Source organism: Gadus morhua, chromosome 10, assembly GCF_902167405.1.
Source record: "Gadus morhua chromosome 10, gadMor3.0, whole genome shotgun sequence".
NCBI classification, from domain to species: domain Eukaryota; kingdom Metazoa; phylum Chordata; class Actinopteri; order Gadiformes; family Gadidae; genus Gadus; species Gadus morhua.
In genome coordinates, this window is record NC_044057.1 from 23,141,383 (window position 1) to 23,164,712 (window position 23,330).

The 23,330-nt window shown below is 43.4% G+C and overlaps 2 protein-coding genes across 4 annotated transcripts in view; both read right to left on the reverse strand.

The window, feature by feature from the left end:
• The window catches only part of rab28 (RAB28, member RAS oncogene family), a 33,379-nt gene extending 21,532 nt beyond the window's left edge, over positions 1-11,847 (reverse strand). The window contains exons 1-3 of one of the 2 annotated variants that reach the window (XM_030368400.1): positions 11,456-11,847; positions 4,714-4,810; positions 280-368 (exon numbers count right to left, since the gene is read on the reverse strand). In XM_030368400.1, the coding sequence (XP_030224260.1) occupies positions 280-368; positions 4,714-4,810; positions 11,456-11,530 (261 nt within the window). In that variant the 5' untranslated portion in view covers positions 11,531-11,847. The remainder of the gene's footprint in view (positions 1-279; positions 369-4,713; positions 4,811-11,455) is intronic. The other variant, XM_030368401.1, reaches the window with a different exon arrangement.
• Positions 11,848-16,749: 4,902 nt separating this feature from the next.
• nkx3-2 (NK3 homeobox 2) lies at positions 16,750-18,693 on the reverse strand. Of its 2 annotated transcripts, none has more exons than XM_030369280.1 (2): positions 17,978-18,693; positions 16,750-17,615 (listed from the first exon to the last, which is right to left on the reverse strand). In XM_030369280.1, exons 1-2 carry the CDS (start codon positions 18,402-18,404, stop codon positions 17,176-17,178), a joined length of 867 nt encoding a protein of 288 aa, XP_030225140.1. In that variant the 5' UTR covers positions 18,405-18,693; the 3' UTR covers positions 16,750-17,175. The 2 variants fall into 2 exon arrangements, with proteins under 2 accessions (XP_030225140.1, XP_030225141.1); XM_030369281.1 differs by having other exon boundaries at positions 18,005-18,691.
• Positions 18,694-23,330: the final 4,637 nt, after the last annotated feature.

Below are 23,330 nucleotides of genomic sequence, written 5' to 3' on the forward strand. Positions count from 1 at the left end.
ATTTATTGTATTCATCTTTGGCAGTTTGGGGCATGTCCACAAACTCACAGGGGGTAAAGAAGGGGTAAAAAAAATAGGCAAAATTCGGTTCTATTTCAGCTACGATAGGCAGCCTTACTGTGTGGCGCAGGCAATACTTATTATATCCTTGAGTATTAAAGCTTCTTATCTCTGAAATATTTGAATCCTTTCTGTACTACTTTCTGGTCTACAATTTGTTGGATTCAAATAAATAATTCAAATGTGTGTGTGTGTGCGTGTGCGTGTGTGTGTCCGTACATGAGCACCGTAGACGTATTTATCCAGCATCTTCCCTCCCAGCGACTGTCCCCCGATGTCCCACACCTGCAGGGTCACGTTCAAGTTGCCTGTAGGGAGAGAGAAGAAAAAAATACAGAAAAAAAAATCATCAAAATGAATTAAGTAGACCTCAAAGAATTACACATCGCATTTCTTTCCCTTGAATGGTCCTTTTCCTAATGATGTTTGTGTGTAGCTGTGTGTGTTACAAGTCTGGCGTTTCCTAATCAACTAATGCTTGATTGTGGTGCCATTCGTCACGATGTCTCCTGCGGGTTTCGAACACGCGGCTCATTACTTCTGCAGGAGGAACTCAAGCGTCCGGGGGAAAGTGCAGTCTATGATTTGGGCGAAGGGACCTCCGTGAGGGACCGTGCGCATTTGTCCGCGTGCGTATTGGAAACAATAAATCTCAGATTAATCTTTCATGCCGACCGCTCCCGTCTGGCAGAACACCCGGGCCTCGCATCCAAGAATATCCCGCCGGGGGATACTTGAGAGAGGGGGTGAGGGAGGGGGGGTGAGTGGATAGGTACTCTCACCCTCTAATTTAAACGTTTGCAATAGTACCACAAAGAAGAAAAGAAGAAAAAGAAGAAAAGAAGAAAAAGCAGAAAAAGAAGAAAAAACACGCTTATTAGCCTGGGAAGAGCCGTAAGAACAGGTTTCCTGCCAAGCTGAGGAAAGTGAGGAGAATTATGTGCTGTTAAGGAAAATAGCAATAATTAAAACAGAAAAATATCGGGAAAAGAGGTCGCCTGTCCCGATTCTGTGGAAAGACCGGGTTAAAAGTTAGAGTTTAAGTGAGAGTGCAAGAGAGAGAGGGAAGAAAGAGAGAAAGACAGAGAGAAGGGCACCAAGAAAATGCCCTAATAAATATCTCCTTCCTCTGGAAAAAATATAGGGTGGAAAAAACTAAAAGAAAAGAGGAAAGAGAAAGAATGAGGGTTTAGAGAGAAGGAGAGAGGGGGAAAGAGATGGAGAGAGATGCAGAGGAAGTTAGAAGGACATAGCGAAAAAGCAGGGGGAGAGAGAAGGACAGAGATAGAGAGAGGAGAGGAGCGGGAGAGAGAACGAGTAGAGAGGTAGAGAGGCGAAGAGGGACGCAAAGGGTGGGTGAGAGAGAAGGTGGAGAGGAAGGAGACGGCGAAGGACGGAGAGAAGGGTGGAGAGAGTGAGGGGGAGAGAGAGAGAGAGCCGGGGGAGAGAGAGTAAAGAGGGAGAGAGAAAGAGGAGGGGGAGAGGTCAGTGAGGATGGAGAGAGGAAGAGCACGGGGAGAATGAGTGAGGAGGGAGCGAGAAAGAGGAGGGAGGAGAGAGAAAGAGACGAGGAGAGAGAGAGTGAGGAGCAGGAGAGAGAAAGAGAGACGAGGAGAGAGAGAGTGAGGAGCAGGAGAGAGAAAGAGAGACGAGGAGAGAGAGAGTGAGGAGCAGGAGAGAGAAAGAGAGACGAGGAGAGAGAGTGTGAGGAGCAGGAGAGAGAAAGAGAGACGAGGAGAGAGAGAGTGAGGAGCAGGAGAGAGAAAGAGAGACGAGGAGAGAGAGAGTGAGGAGCAGGAGAGAGAAAGAGAGACGAGGAGAGAGAGAGTGAGGAGCAGGAGAGAGAAAGAGAGACGAGGAGAGAGAGAGAGTGAGGAGCAGGAGAGAGAAAGAGAGACGAGGAGAGAGAGAGTGAGGAGCAGGAGAGAGAAAGAGAGACGAGGAGAGAGAGAGAGGGAGGAGCAGGAGAGAGAAAGAGAGACGAGGAGAGAGAGAGTGAGGAGCAGGAGAGAGAAAGAGAGACGAGGAGAGAGAGAGTGAGGAGCAGGAGAGAGAAAGAGAGACGAGGAGAGAGAGAGTGAGGAACAGGAGAGAGAAAGAGAGACGAGGAGAGAGAGAGTGAGGAGCAGGAGAGAGAAAGAGAGACGAGGAGAGAGAGAGTGAGGAGCAGGAGAGAGAAAGAGAGACGAGGAGAGAGAGAGAGTGAGGAGCAGGAGAGAGAAAGAGAGACGAGGAGAGAGAGAGTGAGGAGCAGGAGAGAGAAAGAGAGACGAGGAGAGAGAGAGAGTGAGGAGCAGGAGAGAGAAAGAGAGACGAGGAGAGAGAGAGAGTGAGGAGCAGGAGAGAGAAAGAGAGACGAGGAGAGAGAGAGAGTGAGGAGCAGGAGAGAGAAAGAGAGACGAGGAGAGAGAGTGTGGGTAAGCGGCCAGTGCAGGGTTCTGCCGCTCGGTGCCGGGAGGGTCCGGCTGGAGGCTGGGGGGGCCAGGGGCAGCAGTGCGTGGTCTATGGACACGGATGGTCTGTGTGGGCCCTCGAGGGGCCCGCTCCTCTTCAGGGGCCCAGAGGGGAGGTACTGCAAGGGGCGCTTCACAGTGGCTACCCCCAGACTATACAGTGTCAGGATGAAGCCACACGGAGGTTTGCGCAGAAAATAGCCTCCGCCTCTCGCTCGCTCTCCCTCCTGAGGTTATAAACGTACACCCGGTGCCACGGTGGGTCACGGGGTCGATCTCAAAGGCTTGCTCTTTCTCTTTCCCTCTTTGTCACGCAAACACACACAGGCCGAGTTCAGCCACCTTGGTCAAGGACACTTGAGTAGTGAGCCAGCACGTTGCCAGGCGACTTTCTCTGCCTCTCGGCGCACCATCACAGGGATGTATCAAAAATGTTATTGCGATGGACAAAAGGAAAAAAACATTTAATACGTTAGAGGCGGTTCAAAGACCGACGCTCGCATGAAGTCAACGTGCACTTCTAGCGGCGGTCAGCCTACCCGTAGCGTGACCTCTAGCGGACACATCTGGATGGGGTATTGTTCTGAACAGTGCAAGCACACACACACACACACACACACACAGACACACACACACACAACCATACACGCACACACACACACACACACACACACACACACACACACACATAGAAGGCTGTTGTTTGCTGGTAGGCCTTGCCTCTCCCCTTGCTGGAAAGAAATACATGTACATTAAGTTTGACAAGCCAGGCCTTCATGGTGCGAGGCAGCGGGGGGGGGGCGGGGGTTAAGGCTGGCTATAGGCTACAGTGGGCCCAGTCGCGGTGAGACTCGTATTGCCCCACAGAGACCCACACAACCTCTCTAATATGAGGCAGAGGGAGTCGAGGTCCTGCTAGATGAGCCCCCTGGACCACCCGGCCAGCAGAGCCCCTCTTCTTCATCAGCTCATCAACACCCCATTCCCTACAAAATGGACCATTTAACAACCCCTCCCCTCGAACCTCCACCCTCCCCTCGAACCTCCACCACTAACCCCCAAACCCCCGGCTGCTGCTGTAGCAACAATGATTCAGAGGTGGGCTGATTGTAAAAAAATAAAGAAAATAACAATAACAGACGTTACACCTACACGTAGCAAAGATAAGCAAACACATCTTAGAAAACCCCCGAAAATGCACAAGCTCTGCTATTAAACAATATTCCGTAAGCTTTTTTTTTCCCCCCCTTCATTAAAAGTTAAAGTCCGGTCTGTACAGCCGGCCGTTGTCGTTTCGACTCCACCACCGCAACATTTTTGCAGATCTCATAAGGCCCGGAGGCTGAAACTGAAACAAAGTCAAAACAGAATACCATGGCCAACTCGCGAATCAGCATAACCTTTACTTTTTTAGCACTTCATTTGCCCTTCTGCTTAATGGTGTTTTATTAGTAATAGAAGAATGAAGGCACTTTACGAATTTCTGTAGCTTACACTTTTTGGCATCGATGTAGAAGGGCCCATTTTTTTAAGCTACATGAAAATCCCCCATTTTCTTACAGTATAGGAAGTCGAAGGGCGAGTGGTTTGCGCTAAATATAGCATTAGTCAATAAACATTTATTTTACAGATCTAAAAAGGGGGGGGGGGATACAGAGCTTCACTTTATGTCTGTGGGATAAACATAAATAAATACCTGCCTTGTATGTTTTATGTGGTTCAAAGGTCAGTGGATCCATGATATGAATATAAAAACACTGAAATGTAGTTACCCCCAGCCTCCACAAAACTAGGGCCGTGACACGTGACATGCTGACGTTTGGACATAAGCTGTCAATTGGATGGGGGAAAGACCAGAGAGTATTATTTGCTCTGGAGTGAGGAAGGTTTTAGTGTGAGCCTCTGAGATCTGACAGACCTGTCCCATTCACACAGGTGACAACTACTTTTACTACAAATTCAAGGGTCTTCATTGTATCTGAGGAACCACATCTCTCAGTTCAGCAAAATGCAAGAAATAGCATCGCAAAATATGGCTAGAATATCAGATGTGGCTGGAAGGTTAGAATACAAGTTTGACTTAAACCACTGGCACTTGAAAAAAACAAATCATAAACTCAAAAGAATATATATTGAAATACAATGCTTGAGAGGCACTTTGGCTCCAGTTAGTTTTAATCGTTTGCATGCACCGTCTCACCTGGAAGAGTTATTCTCTTGAGGAAGAAGTCCAGGCCGATGGTCTGTTTGTACTGCTTCCCAAACGCCTCCTGAGCAAACCTGGTGGCCAGTGACGTCTGAGAGAGAGACACAGAGACACAGACAAGAAGACAAAGGAGGGAGAGACACAGAGGAGAAAGAGAGAGAGACAAAAAATGAAGGTCAAGATAAGGGATCCACCGTTTTCTTTTTAATTGTATTGTCACACACACACACACACACACACACACACACACACACACACACACACACACACACACACACACACACACACACACACACACACAGTATAATTTTCCATTACGCAATCATTTTATTTTTGTGGAATTATTTCAGTAATAGGTAGGATGACTTTTTGATAAATGCAGTACCAACAAATAAAAACATTTATTCAGAGAAATTGCTTTAGCCTCTTCATAAACCTCTTCAAACCATTCTTCATAAAATCATGAAACGATTCCATACTCGGCTCTGAACCTGCCGATGTATTACGGATTTAAGAAAAGAACCGGATCGGCGATAGACCGATGTTCTACTGACCCGTCTCAAAGAGCCCTGTTGGAGGAAAACACACTGCAACGCCGAATGAGAATAACATGCGCGAGGATTCGTCATGTCTCCAGACTGCAGACACGGTAATTGCGACGGATTACGACGACTCAATCACTGCCATGTCGCTGTTATGTTTTGGGAGCAGGAGGAGGAAGGAGGAGGAGGAGGTATTTTTTCCTTTTTTCAGGGGCCCCTCACTGGGAGCCATGGGAATCCACTGTACAGACCTGACAGCGCAGGTATAATTCACCCTGACAGATGAGGATGACGAGGGCTGGGTGTCTTCTCCCTGGCTATCTTTAGAGCAGCACGCTTCCATAAACAACCGCAGAGAGCGGCGGCGGCGGCGCGACTAGCAACCGGGCCGTCACGAGGCGGGGAGTTTTACTGCTGTCAACGTGCGACTTGGCGCTCTCTTTTATCCCGAAGAAGATCTAGCAGCAGAACTTCTGGTTTCAGAGTCCACAGAGGGACCACTCCGGGCTGGCCGGCCAATGATCCGCCTCACAAGTCATGAGAGGGCTCCAGCTATAACCAGAAGGGTCTGATTAAATGCAATAAACATTCAGTGTTTGTATGCCTGTAAGTTACATAGTGTTTAAGGCAAAACAACAAACACTGAAGCACAATAATACAATCTACTGTCGATGGTTGAATATAGACGGATATGAATACAGACGTTTTTTTGAATCAAGCGTCAGGATCAGAAACACATTTCTTGTGCCGTTTTGACAACGTCGCTCAATTGTATGCAGACTTTTAATAAAAGAAGTAAACAAATGATGGAGACAAAAGGAACACGCCCCAGATGTTTTGCTGTGTCTGGGAATCCGGCCTTAGAAGCGCAGTACTGAAGGCCTCCACCTGATGCCCTTTTGAAGTATGACAACACCGTGAGGATTTTAAACAAATCCGCGTGCAGGGTCAGTATCGCAGGCTCGGGCCCGATTGAAAAATTGCTGGAGGTGAGTGACGCAACAAGGGGGTGGGGGGTGAAATCTTCCATTTAAGTAGCCCTAACAATCACCGACAACACAGGGGTAACCAGCACGGACAGCAGAAATTCATTCCACATGCTCCCGCTGGCCTCGTCGGCCATTTGTCTTGGCATTCCAGTAGCTTGGCTCTCCTCGCCTCTCCCCGGTCCTCGGGTTTTCTCTCCCCAGCCATACAATTGGAACTCAGCATTGAATGTAAAAGCTGGCGTAATCCCCGACACTCCAGCGGAGGACAGCACAGGGTCACAAATGATACCAGTGCCGGGAAACGGGAGTGGGAGTGTGTGTGTGTGTGGGGGGGGGGGGGGGGGGGGGGGGGCGCCAGGGGGAAAAAAGCATACACTGAGGTGGAGCGTTCTCACAGCGTGTTCAAACATTTATAGTTTGATCCTTTGCCATTAGCGACAGGTTAGGACATCACCATTGTTCCCCAACTGAGATAGCAATGACATGAGGTCCCCTCAAGTACAAGGGTTGGGGTACGGCGAACAGCTTGGGTCAAAGAATGAGCCGCCATCGTTTTCAGTTTTCTCTTGTTGTGAGGGAACAGCGACTTTTCAGAAACAAAACAGTCGCTGACGTTAAAACCCATGTTTGAAAAATAGACCTTTGTGCAGGCTTAGGCCCGACGCCTCAAGAGCCTTGCCATACTGTGGACCAACGATTAAAAAAACACCCCGCTAAGGTGGACAAGCCTTCACACATCCGTCTAGATTTCTGAATGGGCAACTACCCACGAGCAAAAATACCAGCAGAGAACGAGTCCAAGAAAAACTGATCCGATTGCAATTTGCTGAGCAAATTGACATTAATAGGGGGGGGGGGGAATAGCATTCAAGATGTCAGTCACTGGTGGTAGCTCAAAATGGGGGTCAGGGCTCCCGTTTTTCTGCCCAGAACAGACAAGCAGGTAAGTCATTGAGACAGTGACGAGCTGACACCTGGCAGCCCAGAGTTGAGGAGGGTTATTAATGTAGCGGATCAACTGGGAACTGAGTGGTGTGTGTGTTCTGGACACCCGGCATCCCCCCCCCCCCCCCCCCCCCCCCCAGCGTCCGTCCGTCCCCCTAAAGAAAATCTCAACTTTCCAGAATGAGAACATTCATTTTTTTTACTCATTGCGCCTTGCCATCACTGATGCCTTGCTTTCCTTTCTCCCAGAGGAAGGAGAGATTAGCTGGGAGAAGAGATGTTGAAAAAAAAAAAAAAAAGAGTATACCCAGATACTTACAATAATAAAAAGGTAAAGGCATCCTTCTTCCCATCATTGTTGTGCTGCTCATTACACACATTTTCATTAATAAGGACATCAAGTGCGAGCAAGGCCTGGGCTGTGCGGGGCTTATAGTAAATCTAGCATCTGTCCATTCTGCGATTCTTATCTGTTGTGTGAGACGCCACTCTTGACCAAATAACAATATCGTTGTAAGTTTTCAAAAGGTGTCCAATGTGTTGCAGAACATCTCAAACGTGAACTTTTATAAAGACGAGTGCCTGATTGCAGTGGGGATAGGCCTCTGACCCTCTTGATCAGAGTACCAACCAACCAAGGAGCACCGTACACCTGTTGTGTTTGCGTCCACTTCGGCAGAGGGGTTGCCCCCCTAAAGATATCTCTGCATGTATCGGGGTATGAACACACATCATGAAGAGAGGGAGAGATCTCATGCATAGAGAGAATATTTGGAGTGTAGGCTCCTTTTTCAAATATCCCACTCTACGAGGAGAGGTCTTGTCACGTAGCCTAACTCATTTCCCACTTGTGATTCCTACTCTCACTATAGAAGACGCCGTGCGTTGTTTTCCGATGGGGTCGGGCCAGTGAATGTTTTCTCACATGTTGCCCTGGTCCCAAAACAGAGGTGTCCGGGGCTAGCTATAGGAGACAAGAGGGTCCTCAGTAATAGACACAAGCTACACAAGCCGCTCAAAGCTAACTCTGGCTGTGTTTCGTCACTTTTTTTTATCATTCGGATAATAATATGCACAATAAGTTATTTAGAGAATTTATTCAAACTTTTAAAACCTACAACCAACTGTAAAGAACCGAATTATTTTAATTATTTTGCACTGTTTTTTTTTTTTTTAGGAAGACCTACTAAATAAATGTACTCTGATTTGCCTATCTACTTCTGCAAAAGTTTGATTCTACAATTTTGTAATGTTATGAATGAGTGAATGAATACTTTAGTCCAAACTCAAAGTTCCATATAAAAGACAATAGAAATACACGGTCAACATAGATTAAAATACATGCAAGCATAGATTCCACAACCCAGAGGAGTACCTTGCATCGCTCTGTTTAGTGTCAGTGAGTGCAATTATTAAATGCATTTGTTTTGTAACTAGAAGTCGACACATAAATGTGTACACAAAGTTCCTCAACACAGCATGGAAGGAGGGGACATTACTAGTCACAAACAAAGAGCTTGCACTTGTTCATCTTGGAAGCTTAAGGACGATCCTAAACGCATCATTATATGCTACCTGTAACTTCTTCAGTTTTGCTGTGCTATATTGACACCAGAGGTGAGCTGTGTAAAACGGAGTACGCTCTGACGAGAATTACCTTAACATAATCAGTGCACATATGGAATATGCGAGCCAACAAATTGGCCTGTGCATAAAGTTATGTTATTTATGGTGCCCTTGTTATCAATTATGAGGTTGTCAATATGTTAAGATGCCAGATGGAGACCATTTGGCTAACATTTGTCATCTGGTTGGTGGATAAAGTACAAACAGCAGTGCACTGAAAAGGAAACGCAAGAATAATTATGAATGATCAATAAATCTACTGTTCTCTACTCAACATAATACAATTTGTAGGCATTCAAGTTTACATTTTAAAGTATGTTTAAATGTGTGATATAATGCCATAATACAATTATATTAACACTGCTGTAATACCAACATATAATCACCATTATACCCTCAATGATTCAAAATATATGTATAGGTATTGTTTTCCAAGCCACAAGGTAGATGTAATACCCTTCACAAAAAACCTGGGGCCAAATGTAAAAAAATATGCCGGCTACGATCTCTGATCACCAAAATATAGGCATTTTATGTTGCTGCATTCACATTCTGAAGATGTCGAACACACTAAAAACCAGGGGCGGCGCCAAACGGTTGCTTACCGTTGCTATAGCAACTCCAAGCAATTACTCAGAAACCCCAGAGCAACCCCTGATTTTTTGTCAAACTCAAACTACATATTTGAAATAATGCCATTTTCCGTAAAATGGTATTAAATAAGTTCAACTAAACCTATGGCCGAATGCGGTACCCGTCACCATACCGACCATTCCTGTCATATGAATCACCAGATTAAGTGCATAATCAGTGAGTAGCGTCAACATTTCAGGGCCGTGACTGGACTGTCGTTCAAATCAACATGAGTCAGCCTGGGACTCTCCTCTCCTCCCCTCCCCCTCACCGTGCCCAGTTCCCGAGCGTTGGGCATGCACACACTCTGTAAGTGACATGAACAGATTAAAAAAAAGACATACACACAATTAACACAAACTATCCCAAGCAATATGTACAATATTAATTAATTATTATTTAATGTACATGAAACAATAATTTCATTAATAGCATAGTCTTACGAAAAATAAATAACATTTCAAATATGCGGACATCTCGCGGCGAGATTATCAGTCAGAGATGTTCGTTGCCGGCTCGTTGGCGCTTAAAAATATGGACAAGTTTTTACTATTTCGAAAGAAATCAAGTTCAAACACGACTCGCGATGGCGAGGCTGAGGATGGGCTCGTTAATAGCCAGACTTGTGTTGGACTTGGCAGTTGTTCGGAGGGGGGTTATGCTGAGGTCAAGAAACGGAAGAAAATATTGTAGCCTACACAGTTCTGAATTAGCAATACAATGTTAGCACATGCTTGCTAGCAATGGTGGTGTGTTAAACCGTATGGATTAAAGTGGAATATTGCAAGACGTCCTGTGATCAAGACATCGATTTAAGGTAGGCCGTTTGGTTATTAAGTTTGCCCGTCGCAGCATATTGACTTGGGGCCCATGTGATTTTGTTTTGAAGTAGAACTAGATTCTAGGTTTGGCTCATGCCAAAGGATGGGTTTATCGTAGCCTGGTATGATCCGCCCTTAATAGAAGTATTATGAAGTATAATAGTATCAACCATAATAGCAACTACTGTATTAATGTTCCACATAGGCCTACATTTGAGACGTATCGCGCAACTAATGTGAATGCTTTGGAATGTACCGTGGCGACGGTGGGTCTGAGATGTGCAATTCACCACTATTGACAGGACAGCTAACCTTGTAGTTGGGGGACTGCTGACGGGCTGTTGATTGAGAGAACTATGTTGTTTGTTATATGTCGTGTGGCCGCAGTGCCACCTGGACTAGCAGTGAATGTGTACATGCCGCTGGGCTATTTTCATGTTGGCCTTCTTAAAGATCTTCCTCTATATTGTTCTATGTCTTTACGTCTTTATATCTGTGCGTGTGTGAGGGAGAGGGAGAAAGATAGCGCACGTTGAGCTGTCAAATGATACGATCACACTCAATCACAGTGGTGCGATTAGTCTGTGTTGTTACTGTACTGTAAACTTGCCTCGTACGGGACCGCAACCACCCCAACCCGTGCCGAAAATGTCTTCCCGGCCGTGCCTCTGCCAAATTCAGGTGTTTTGATCAAGGTTTTTTTTTTTTTACCAGCAACCTCTTGAATTCATACAGCAACTGTTAAGCAACTGCAACAAATTATTTCTGGCGCCGCCACTGCTAAAAACATACAGGCCTTACTGTATGGATGGAACGACATGGGATCCACTCATGCACGAAGATCAACATAGCCCATTATGATCACGCATGTAAGCACATCCGAGTCCATTCCTTACCAACGACACATCTATGTTGGCATTGCTGGCATCACCGTTATTGCCAACATAATAGCTGTGCACATATGCTCCTGTTGACAAGACTCAGCGGCGAAGGATAGCGTTAGCAGGGTAGCCATGGCGACCGAGACTTCACAACAACACGCTATGTATGCATGCAGTGTGCATACGATGAGTACAACAACAGTGTCACTCAAGCACATGACACTTTTCGTCAGCAATACTCGCACCAGGGAGCTTAATATAGTTTATCCCTTCAGTACAATGATACACGGTGCCCTTACCTTGCCTGATGCGCCGTCTCCGATCACTACAAACTTCAGTTGTCGATCTTGACTTTCTTCCTCAGAGTCCGACATGTCGAAAACAATAATTTGCAATAGTACACTATTTGTGTTGACAAATAAAACGAATTAATTCAAACCAAGAAGTCACTGGTAGTTGATTTTATCTAGTTGACCAAGTGTATTAAATATTCGCTGTGGAGCAGACTGGCCGCCATTTTGAATGTGCTGGCTTCAACCACTATACGTCGTAGGAAAGGATTCCTATATTACTATTTATATTTCTTATGTGTGCTGTTCCCAAGTGTTACTCAGAAAAACAGATATTTAAATTTAGTGGGTCATTTTTTGTTTGCATTTTCACTCGCCCGTTTGTGTTTGAAACGCGTATATCAGCAGTCGGCAAATAAATGCTTTGTGGATGCGTCCTGGGTATGACGCGTTCTCGTCGCCATGGTAGCAGGGTCAAAGTTGAAATAAAGGAGGGAGGCGAGAGATCATCGAGAGATGCCCGAATGACAGAGCTGCCTTAGCCTTTATATTTCTTCATCCAGTAAATTATTGAACCCATATATATCTTTAAAAAACACATGTTTATTATATTTATTGTATCGTTATGACAATATAGGCATGTGTATAACATAAAGTATAGCCTAATCACACATTCCTAAAAAACATGATCGTGATCACACAGATGCACGCACGCACACAATAGGTTTACACACACACACACACACACACACACAAACACACACACACACACACACACACACACACACACACACACACACACACACACACACACACACACACACACACACACACACACACACACACACACACACAACGGTAGGCCTAAAGCAAAAAAAGCATGTTTGAGGGAGTCCATTGTTGACTAGTCACTCGGGGTTGGTCAGTTTTACCCAATTATAACCTTTGACCTACAGCCAAATTGAACCCAACTCAAAAGTTAAATGTTCTGAAATCAATTAATTTCATATCTGGTTGATGCATTTATTTATTCAGAGGCATACATACGGTAAATCATATTTCTGGATGTAGGTCTTTGTGTTTTTATTTTATTATGCAGCACATGGGCCCACAAACGGAACGCTCAGTTAAATGGCTATTGATAATAATTTAGGCTTTAGAAGATTGAACTATGCCCTTACGCATGATAAAAACTGTTCTGAAAAGAGTCATGAATATATAAAGCCTTTTTTTTCCAATAGCAAAAATTGCAAAAATCAAAAAAATATTCCATCCAAGAATACTGTATGGCTTGAATCAAATAGCCTATGCATAGCCTATATTTAAATATATATATTTATATAGACATGTTTTTTGGTGTTACGGTATTGGTCCTACAATAATAATAATATAAATATCGGGCCTTAAATCGTTAATAAAAGGGTAGGCCTACATTTTATTTGAAGCGATTTTCATGGCACATGAAAACACTTTACGTTTAAAAAGCTATTCTGGAGGGGGGATCCTCCCACTGCTTGCACGTTCTGCATTAATCAGACCACGCTACAAAGTATTATGGTAAATAATAAATCACTTAAAAAACAGGTAGGCCTATATAGGCCAGAAAGTAAACATTGTATCCCGCAGGCATGTCATTTATTTATATAAGCTACGCTGTCATTTTTAAAACGAAAAACGTTTTAGGATGACAGAAGAACGCATGACAAACAAAAATTGCAAAATAAATATGCATCCATCCACGTTCTTGTCTTTCTAACACCTTTTATTGAAAGGGACACAAACACCCGATGGGGGGAAGAATTCGCACCTGGGCCACTCTGAGGTGAGGATGAATGTCCGGTTTCGATTTTCCAGAATGCACGTGAGGGTGATGGACTGCTTCTCAACTGTACACAAAGTTCGAAAGTAATGGTGTGACTAACTTAAACTTTGTGTGGACCAGGTAAGCATTTTGACCATGACAACCTCAAATCTTTGTTATCTTATATTCGACTCTTTGTTTAGCAGCACCGCCTATAGTAGAATGTGATAAATTATTTATTTCATATTTTAAAGGTTTTAACATCCTATTCAACATCTTTAATGGACCATGAAAAAGTGATGTGTAGGCCTTGACTTAAATACGATCCAATGTGGGAAATTCGGGAATAACAAATACAAAAAAAAATCAAAGCAATGGCTGAGCTATCAATTTAATTTGATAACTCTTTTTATTAATCAAAAACGAAATCTCGAGCGAAGCATGAGACTATATGGATTTTATTTTCTATATAACTATATAACTCACAGCCTTCCTACCTTTAAATGAAAACTCATACTCTGACGCTGGGAGTCTATGGCTGTCCAGGGGTGTTGATTGATTTAAAAAAGATTTTGGTTTCATAAATATTGTTGTAATAAATAGCCTATGTTTATATATATATATATATATATATATATATATATATATATATATATATATATATATATATATATATATATATATATATATATATATATATATATATATATATATATATATTGCATGGGTTATTGTACTGTTGGTTTAGGAAGAATCAAGCTGTAAAACATTTTTTTATCTACATTCGTACACTTATTTATACGAAAAAGTTGGCATGGTATATGCTAAAAGTCTCTCATGGGCTACTTTCTTCATTTAGCGAAGCGTCCAACGTGTAGCCTACAAGGAGAAAATGAAATATCTAGTCCAATCGAGTGTGGATTTGGTAGGCTCGGCATGAGCTTTTGTTCCCTGAACCCGAATGCATCGGCAGATCCTCTAAAGTTGTTATTTTTGGACTCATCTGTTTGGTTTTTACACCGTGAATAAGGCTTTGACTGCAGCAACAACTCCTTGTCTTTCGTGCATGTGCGTCAGCAATCTGCGGAGGTTGGAGATTTGTTTTCATTGCTGTACGTCAACTCAAACAGATTATTGAGTCGCACGATCAGTAGGCTATAAAGGAAAATAACATGTGGTATTTAATGGCAATTTTGTATCATTAATACTGTAACGTGATCTAGAACAACAACTGGAACATGTCTTTGCAGAGAAAATAGCACATTTTCATGATTATGTCTCATTAAAATTGTCACTTGCATTCAATTGATCTGTCCTTGAGATCCGTGATTAGTTTATTATTGTGCGTGTTGTGTACGTGTGTGTACGTGTGTGTACGTGTGTGTGTGTGTGTGTGTGTGTGTGTGTGTGTGTGTGTGTGTGTGTGTGTGTGTGTGTGTGTGTGTGTGTGTGTGTGTGTGTGTGTGTGTGCGTGTGCGTGTGCGTGTTTGTGTGCGTGTGTGTGTGTGTGTGTGTGTGTGTGTGTGTGTGTGTGTGTGTGTGTGTGTGTGTGTGTGTGTGTGTGTGTGTGTATGAAGGGGACTTTATTTTTGGCTAAATGTTTTTAGTTTGAAAACGAATGTGGTTAGGCCAATATCATTCTGTGCACCAAAAAGTTTTTATGCGTAATAATCGGTTGGTGCGCGATGGTGTGCGTTAGTAAGTTATGAAGTCTTGCTTTAAAAACGTTAAAAAAAAAAAGATCTAAACGACCTTTGCTTACAGTAGGCCAATTTATTTTATTAAAAAATATATATATAGGCAGAATGATTATGCTGGCCAATTTGGGATTATTTTTTGTTGAGCCTTCTACACCATGCATGCATTTCTTTTCTCAAAAATATGATAATCAAATAGAACTGGAACAAGGTACAATGCATGTCAATGTGGGTGTTTGCATTTCAAAGAACAGAGATCGGAAGGAAAACAACCGGTATATGTCTCCCCCTCTAGATCAGATATCTTATGCAGGCATGGTAAAGAAATGGACGCCACGTAGACTGCGCATGGGACGGTCTAGTGATCAATATCCTTAAAGGTTCTCTCTGAGCTCCTCTGGGCTGAGAATCAATGACATTGTCCCATAATCGAAGGAGGATGCTCGAGTGAGTTGAAGAGCCAGTCAATCCAAAAATTAATTCCAAAAAACAATTTTGTCGATGCGTCTTGCACAGGTGTTCGCAGGTTACTTTTCAGGGACGGGGTTTGTATGTTGCAAAAGTAAATATTATGATAAAAAATTGTGTCCGGTCTAACAATGTTAAAAGGGCCGGGGGCTTTTTTGTCGAAGGTTCCCCAGATGGGGAGGTGTAGTAGTAGTAGTAGTAGCTAGTAGTGTTGATCCATCTGTAGGCCTACCTGAGAGCGAGACATCCAAAGTCACATCCATCGTATCTCGACGCTGATCGGTTATAAGTGTTTAGTCTTGAACTTGGTTGTTGACTCAACCGTTTGTTTTGACCTGCGCACCGTCTCTTGTTCCTGGATCCACGGTGGGTTGAGGCTCAAGCGTGCACAAGGCTCAACTGTGACTAGTTGTGTTTCCTGCATGGTTAACCAAACACCTTGAATACAAAGAGTTTTACTAAGTCATAAATAAAATGGTTTGGTGTTCAATATACACTTAATCGTCAAGCGATCCAAAGGCAGATGCAGTGCCTCATGACATGGGTCTCCTTGACCTTCAAATAGTCCTCTACCTGTGTAGACGTGCACCCTAAGATACCCGTCACTTCACCATGTCCCAGGATCGTACAGCAATTAATCATCGTGTTTGACAGGAGTGTTTGGAGGAGAGCTCATCCTGGCCATGATGACAACCTGACTCCTAGGGTCATAGTGCATCAGATCTGCTGCTGATTTTAAATTGTATTTAAGGTAGCCTAAATTCTGTCAGAATTTATTTTACCCACACAGGTTATTTCACCTATAATTGTTTGCAATAATAATATAATAATGTGGCCACGATTTCTTAACGTATTCACCACTTTTATTCTCATACTTAATTTATCCCACGCAAGATAAATATATACGATATCCTATTGAAAAAACACAGCAATGTTGCATCTTATTTTGTATACACGTGGACACGGACCAAACACACTGTATTGTGTCATAGTCTCTTCGGATAGTTGATATAGCGCCCAAAACTACCACTATACGACCAGTCGTCAACCATCAAGCAACTTTTTGAATTGCTAAATCGAAAGCAGCCAATATTTAAAACCGTAATTAGTCTCATATTTTCTTTATATTCAGGCCTAAAAATATGGGGGATTTTAAATTTGTAAATAAAACATAGGCCTACATAATGCCATTCCAATTATAACAATTGGTATGGCTATGAAAAAATATTAGTTTTCCTCTAAATAACAAAATAAAACATATAGGCTACTCGACAGCAGATATAGGTATCTCTTAATAATGAAACCTTCTCCGGTCGCACACACGAATACAACAAACATTTCGTATTTTTTCTTTTAATGTTTGATAGGCCTACTGTACATGCCCACACTATATGCTCAAAAGTGCTGAAATATTTTAGTTATTACAAACACAACAAAGATAAAAACGTAACACAATTAGCCATTTGAAGGGCCAATAGAAACAGTCTATTTCCAATCATTGCAGAGGTAGGAACACGCGCGTACAACAGAGGACAGAATATTCTGCAACAACCATCAAATGTGATATCTTCAGTCGTACACAACAACAACAACAACAACAACAACGACAACAAAACACGGTGAGGCAGTTCGGTTGGTGACTCTGATCTGATAAGTCCATTCAGACACTTGCTTCTCTCAAGGATTCTTTCAATGTTTTTCCTTTGGTTTCCCGGGAGAAAATAAATACACGAGGAGGGGCCCCTCTGTGGTAAGGGGGGGCCTTATGGGTTCCCAGCGCACGCGGATAGCGTCCAGGCGGGAAGGCAGTACGCGCCGTAGGGGTAATAGTAGGACGGCTGCAGGGCAAGCAGCGGGGGCCGCAGCAGTTCTCCCGGGCTGTACTGTCTCTGGTCGTCCCGGACCAACACCTTAACCGCCACCTTTTTCGCCGTGGGGGCCGACGCCATTAAATCGGCGGCCATCTGACGACGCTTCGTCTTGTAGCGTCGGTTCTGGAACCAGATCTTGACCTGGGTCTCGGTGAGCTTCAGGGAGGCAGCCAGGTCGGCCCTCTCGGGCCCCGAGAGGTAGCGCTGGTGGTTGAAGCGCCGCTCGAGCTCGAAGACCTGTGCGTGGGAGAAGGCGGCTCGCGAGCGCTTCTTCCTCTGCTTGGGCTGGTCGGCGCTTTGATCGCTTCCCGCCTCGTCGAGGTTGTTGGAATCTGGATTGAGAAAATGCATTTTTATAGATAAAACTAAAAACTATATTTTAATTCATAAATGTAATCAAAAGGAAAGCGATACACATGCAGGATAGCGGTCGACATGTTTCATCGACATTTCACCATAACTCAATCTTAAATATAAACATGGAGCCCTAATGACAGCACACCAAACAACCATGAATTCCAAATTTCAAATAGGTCTGGCCCTGAAGGACCCATGCCTTAATAATCTGAAACGCAGCCCGCATTAAAACGGCCATTAATTATACACCACGCTGACCATGGACAATTTGTTACCATTAAACGTGTAGGCCTACAACGAGATTAATAAATTAAAATGTCCACACTCACACACTCACGCAATGTTTGTCGTTTCCTCCGCTTACCCGAGACATTGGGCTCACAGTCGCTGAGTCCCTTCGCGTTCTCCACGGCGGTGGATTCATGGTCCGTCTCCTCCTGCAGGCTCTCCTCCAGCAGGTCTGAGGCGGGGTCCACCTCGGTCTCGGTCTTACACACCACCGGCTTACCGTCGTTATCGTCGCTCAGACCCGAGTCGGAGTCGTAACTTTTGTTGTCGCCCGGCTCGCAGGTTCCCCCGTCGCTGCTCGGCCTGCACGCCGAGGGAAAGTCCGCAGATCCGCTGTTCATTTCCCCGAATATTTTCCAACAGGACGTCTTTGAGAAACACATATCCAAATCGGGTAAATGTCCACGACTGTCCTCTTTTTTATTCAAAATGGCTTGGATGGAGAAAGGCATCAATGAATTGCTACGCACGGCCATCTTTCAAACCCCTTTTAAGTTCGTCTTCAGGGAATAACTGGTGTCCCGCTAAACGAAGACGACGTCAGTTCATCCACATTGTATTTCCCTCGAATGACTGATACTGCTGCTCCTGTTCTTCCACTTCAGGATTCTCATTGCTTTCCTCCCGGAGAAGTGACGTAAATTTTCAGCATATCCAAAAGCACGATGTTCCTCCTCCGCATAACTCTTCCATCAGCGCGGGTTCGATCCCCTTTCCAGCCCTTTTTTACAAACTTCCACCATCCACCCTCACCTGTGACTGACAGGGAGCCATCCGTACGTCCTATTGGCTGGGGGCGGAGGAAGGCAGCGCGGTGATTGGCCGCTGTTAACGACGTCCCACTCTTGGCGTGTCAGGACAATAAATGTCTCTTTTTTTTCTTCGAGCTTAACCCTTTGTCGCTCAAATAACTTGGATCGTCTATTCTATCTTTATGTAAAGTGAACTATTTTTTTCTACTCTAATATTAAGGTTATATTTATGGACACAATGCATGCATACCAACATTAGCGATCAGTGTGTATCAGGGCTGTATTTAAACACCACACGTTGGTGAGTCGGGTCGTTATTCTCATCGTGTGACCGCTCGAGTGTCGTCAGGTAAGCTGTGCGTAAAAAGCTTTAAACATAGCAAACGTGTTGACCTGTAGCGTGTTGACAACCACAGACAGAGCATTGGTGGACGTTGACTTTTCAAACGCAAGAAATATGAATGGTCTGCCGTGTCCCTTATTGTTAATAATCATCGGCCGCCACTGATTTGAGTTGATGGTTGGTGACCTTTGTCAAATTTCTCTTTATACCTGGATGTCTGTATTTCGGTGTGTGATACGAGTAACCTTACTTAATAATTACGGCATACAAAGCATGCGGAATGGGGAAAGGGACACTATTTATTTGAATGGCTAAGCACTTGTTTGATGTGGATGTTTACTCCAAACGCGCACGCTGTTCCAGTTAGGCCTTTACACTTCCATAATTTACTAAAAATAAATCTGGACGCTTGGTTTGAAAGAGTTAATTACGCCGATAGTAATTAATTATCATTATCAACTGATATAGTCTACAATATAGGCCTACATTTTAATGCAACACAAATATCCACATCTGAAAAAGACTAAACCACATTCCCGTAAGGGAAATTACCTTTAAGACAGGCGCACAGTGAGCTATTTTGATATTTTTAAATAGGCCTATACAATCCTGATTAATTATAATCAATACCAATTATTATAATAATAATAATTAGTAGGCCTATTATTATAATGCCTCTCTAGAAACGTAGTCATTCTTTGTTCTGTAGGTTTGGTCAATAATTGAAGATAGAGATAGTCCAAAATAGTCAACGTTCATATAGTCAAAGCATTAGGTGATAAGCAGGCCTACTCAATTGATTGCATTTGTACACATTCGCATTTGCTCGACTCCACTCATTAGATATAGGTTCAAAGCAATGATAGTCTATCCACCTAAATCCGTTAAGTATGTCTTCATGATGTCATAGTCTATGTTTAAAATACGTGTCTTTACTGTATGAATACTGTTCACATATAGGCCTATGAAATTCAAATTTTTATGCATGACGTGTGAATATTAATATTGAATTTATTGTCAGACAAAGATAATATTTTCTCATGTCTCTGTAATAATCAAAAGACAGAAACATGTTCCCAATAAATAAATTCAGTATCTTCCTTCGACGTGATCTGTTGTTTTCAGGATAACAACATTGAAGATTAACCACATTATATGAGGGTGAACTCTCTTATTTATCTCTACTGAAAAATACACAAAAAAAAACAGATCTTAAAGTACCTGGTCAGAGTTTTGATGAGGTTTTTGTTTTACATTTTGTGATATTTTCTTATTTATTTTGACATATTATCAGCATTAGAATAACCTGATATTTAATGCATAGGCCTATGTCATAGGCCTACCATCTAGTGGCTGTTTAAAGAACCACGTGGTCGTTGACTTTTGACATATTGTGCCCTTAGTGTAAATGAATGACATGACAGTGGTCACCATTCAGTAAATAAACCATGCAAAGAAAATAAATGGGGATTTATTTTCTTTCATTGATGGCTCACAGGGGATGACCTTTCATACATTGTCCTGTTGGTCGTTTTCAAGAAAAAGAAGAAGAAAACGTCCATGGTCAATCACTTCTACAACCGAAACCTACCTCGGTAATCGAGGACAATCCATCCGAAGCTAAATATTGTCATCGTCTTAATTTCTGTAGGCCTTTAGAGGGTAATAACCACTGCATGCAAAACACAAACCACAGACTTCTGGATATCTTCTCATCCAGGCTCTTTATCGAAAGGTCCTTTAGTTCAATTTAATAGCACATAGGCTATTTCGTTCCCCAAACATTCAGAAACAGACGTATCTGGTCTGTTTTTAACACCTTTATCAATGATGTTTTGAGGTTTCTACTGCGCCCCACAATTTCATGTAATACTAGATAATAATCGGAGTCTAGGATGGGCTACTCTACCATAATAATTCACCAATTCAATTCAGAATGTGTGGAACTACGACGGGTCCTATTAATGTGACGTCAAGCAGAACCCCAAAACAGGGTGTTATGATAAGGGCCCACAGTTATAGCCTACACAGACAGAGGGAGGCTACCTATAGATTTAACCGTTGCACTCACTGCAAGTGGAAACCGTTTGGATAAATACAATTATCATTGCATGCGTATTATCGACATATATATGCAAGTGAAATGATATATAATATTTATAGGCCTTCCATTTGTTGTTGCATTCCATTAATACATTTGTATGGCCATACATCTAACATAACAATATCGCGGATGCACATTTAAATTGAAATTAATATAATATATCTTTCATTTGATAGCACATTTAGTTCTGTAAACATATCGGTTGATGCGAAACAGTGTGAATTTCATAATAATCTTGACGGGTGAGTATTTTTGTATTGATAACATCCATTCTAAAATCTGACACAATGAAAGGAAAAAAGAAAAAAAGCTTTTTAGCTAATCTTCTGTGTAGAATCAAGATCAACAAAATGTACTTTATTTGCGGCCGCTTTGGCGGCTAAGGTCACCCTCTGCTGGTGGAGAAAATAACTGATCCGAAACGCGCAAGGTGTATCTCAGATGTCTCAGAGACTCAGACACAGTACCGGACCGGTAACTATATCAATCGTGTAAAAACGTATAGAAACGGGATTTTACGTGACAACAGTAAATAATATTCTCTGTTTCAGTGTCTACTTTACATCGAGCACACCTGCAGTCTGCACGGAGCTTAAACTCACACCGTCTGTGAGTCAATTGCTCACCACTTTAGATTACCAACAAGCAACGCGGTTTGGTTGGCCCTTTACCAAACCTGAAACCCCTCTTTCGGCTCCGGCGACCCCATGACTTGACTCTGTGTTGTTGAGAGCAGCCATAGGTCTCGCCGGGTGCAGCAACAGAGCCACCGTCGCCATGGTAACATCCCTGTTTCCCCTCTTCCCGCCGCCGTGTTTATGACAGGTCTTGAACCTTGGCGTGCTGGTATGAGCACCAGGAGGCTCGCGGCATGCCCCCCACACACACACACACACACACACCCAACACACCCCCACCACCCCCTCTCGTGCTCTAGGACTCGCTGCCAAATTGTGTTCAGATGGAGAAATATAGGAGGGGGCATTAACAAGAGTCATTTGCAATAAATGTTTCCCCACCAAAAACGTGGTCTGGGTTTCTCACCAGCCTATCAGCTCCAGCGTGATAGCAGCCTACCTTTAATCAACCGCAACCGTGGAAAGTGGAGCTGAATGGGGCAGAGGAGGGGGGGTCCGGATTTAAGTGCTTTTAGCTGCTGAAGTAACCGTTGATCCTCCGAAACCCCCCCCCCCCACCCTCACCTCTTTTCTTCCCATTGCTTAAAGAGAAGAGTTATCCTTGCATGCGATGAACCACTAAAAATAAGAACCCTTGAGACAACTCAATAAACTCAATGGAACTAGGAGACGAGAGAAAGACAGAGGAGACAGAGCGAGACACAGAGAGAGATAGGTCATTGGTAGATCCTTCCTCTTCTTGGAAGCTGCTCAAAATGTCTCAGCAAGCATTGGAAGCCTATGAGCACGACTGGATTGTGTGTGTGTGTGTGTGTGTGTGTGTGTGTGTGTGTGTGTGTGTGTGTGTGTGTGTGTGTGTGTGTGTGTGTGTGTGTGTGTGTGTGTGTGTGTGTGTGTGTGTGTGTGTGTGTGTGTGTGTGTGTGAGCCTGCAATTTGGCCTTCATGTGTGTGCACATGTGCATGTCTATGTACGTGCATGTATGAGTGTCGGCAAGACTGTGTGCACATGTGCGTTATGCATGCATGTGTGTGTGTGCAACCAAGTGTGATTGCTTGCATATCTGCATTTGTGTTTGTTTGTATGGGCATGCATGTGTGGATACATACGTATATATATTTGTGTGTGAGCATGCATAGCTGTATATGCATGTTTACATGTGTAAAGCCCAAACATTCCAATTTATTTGATAGATGGATGGAGATAGATACAGGTAGATAGATAAAGGCAGATACAGTATATACAGCTAGATACATAAAGCTAGATAGACAAAGTCAGAGAGATGGATAGTATATTTGCTCATCGGCTCCTGAAAAATGACCTCTTCTGGAACATTGGCTAATGCATTTGTTGCTCAAGCGCATCATAAAAGCTTTCTCCCATTCTCCACAAACTACAGCTATCTAAGTGTTCCCTGATTGATGCTCACTTCAGGGCACGCACGAATGAAAATGTCTGTCAGACAACAATCCGGGTTTCGTCAGTATCATGTCAGATGTGAAATGCCGACACGCTTGAAGTCACACAAGGTAGTGTGGTTCTGAAAACGATTTAGGAGTGCTCTGA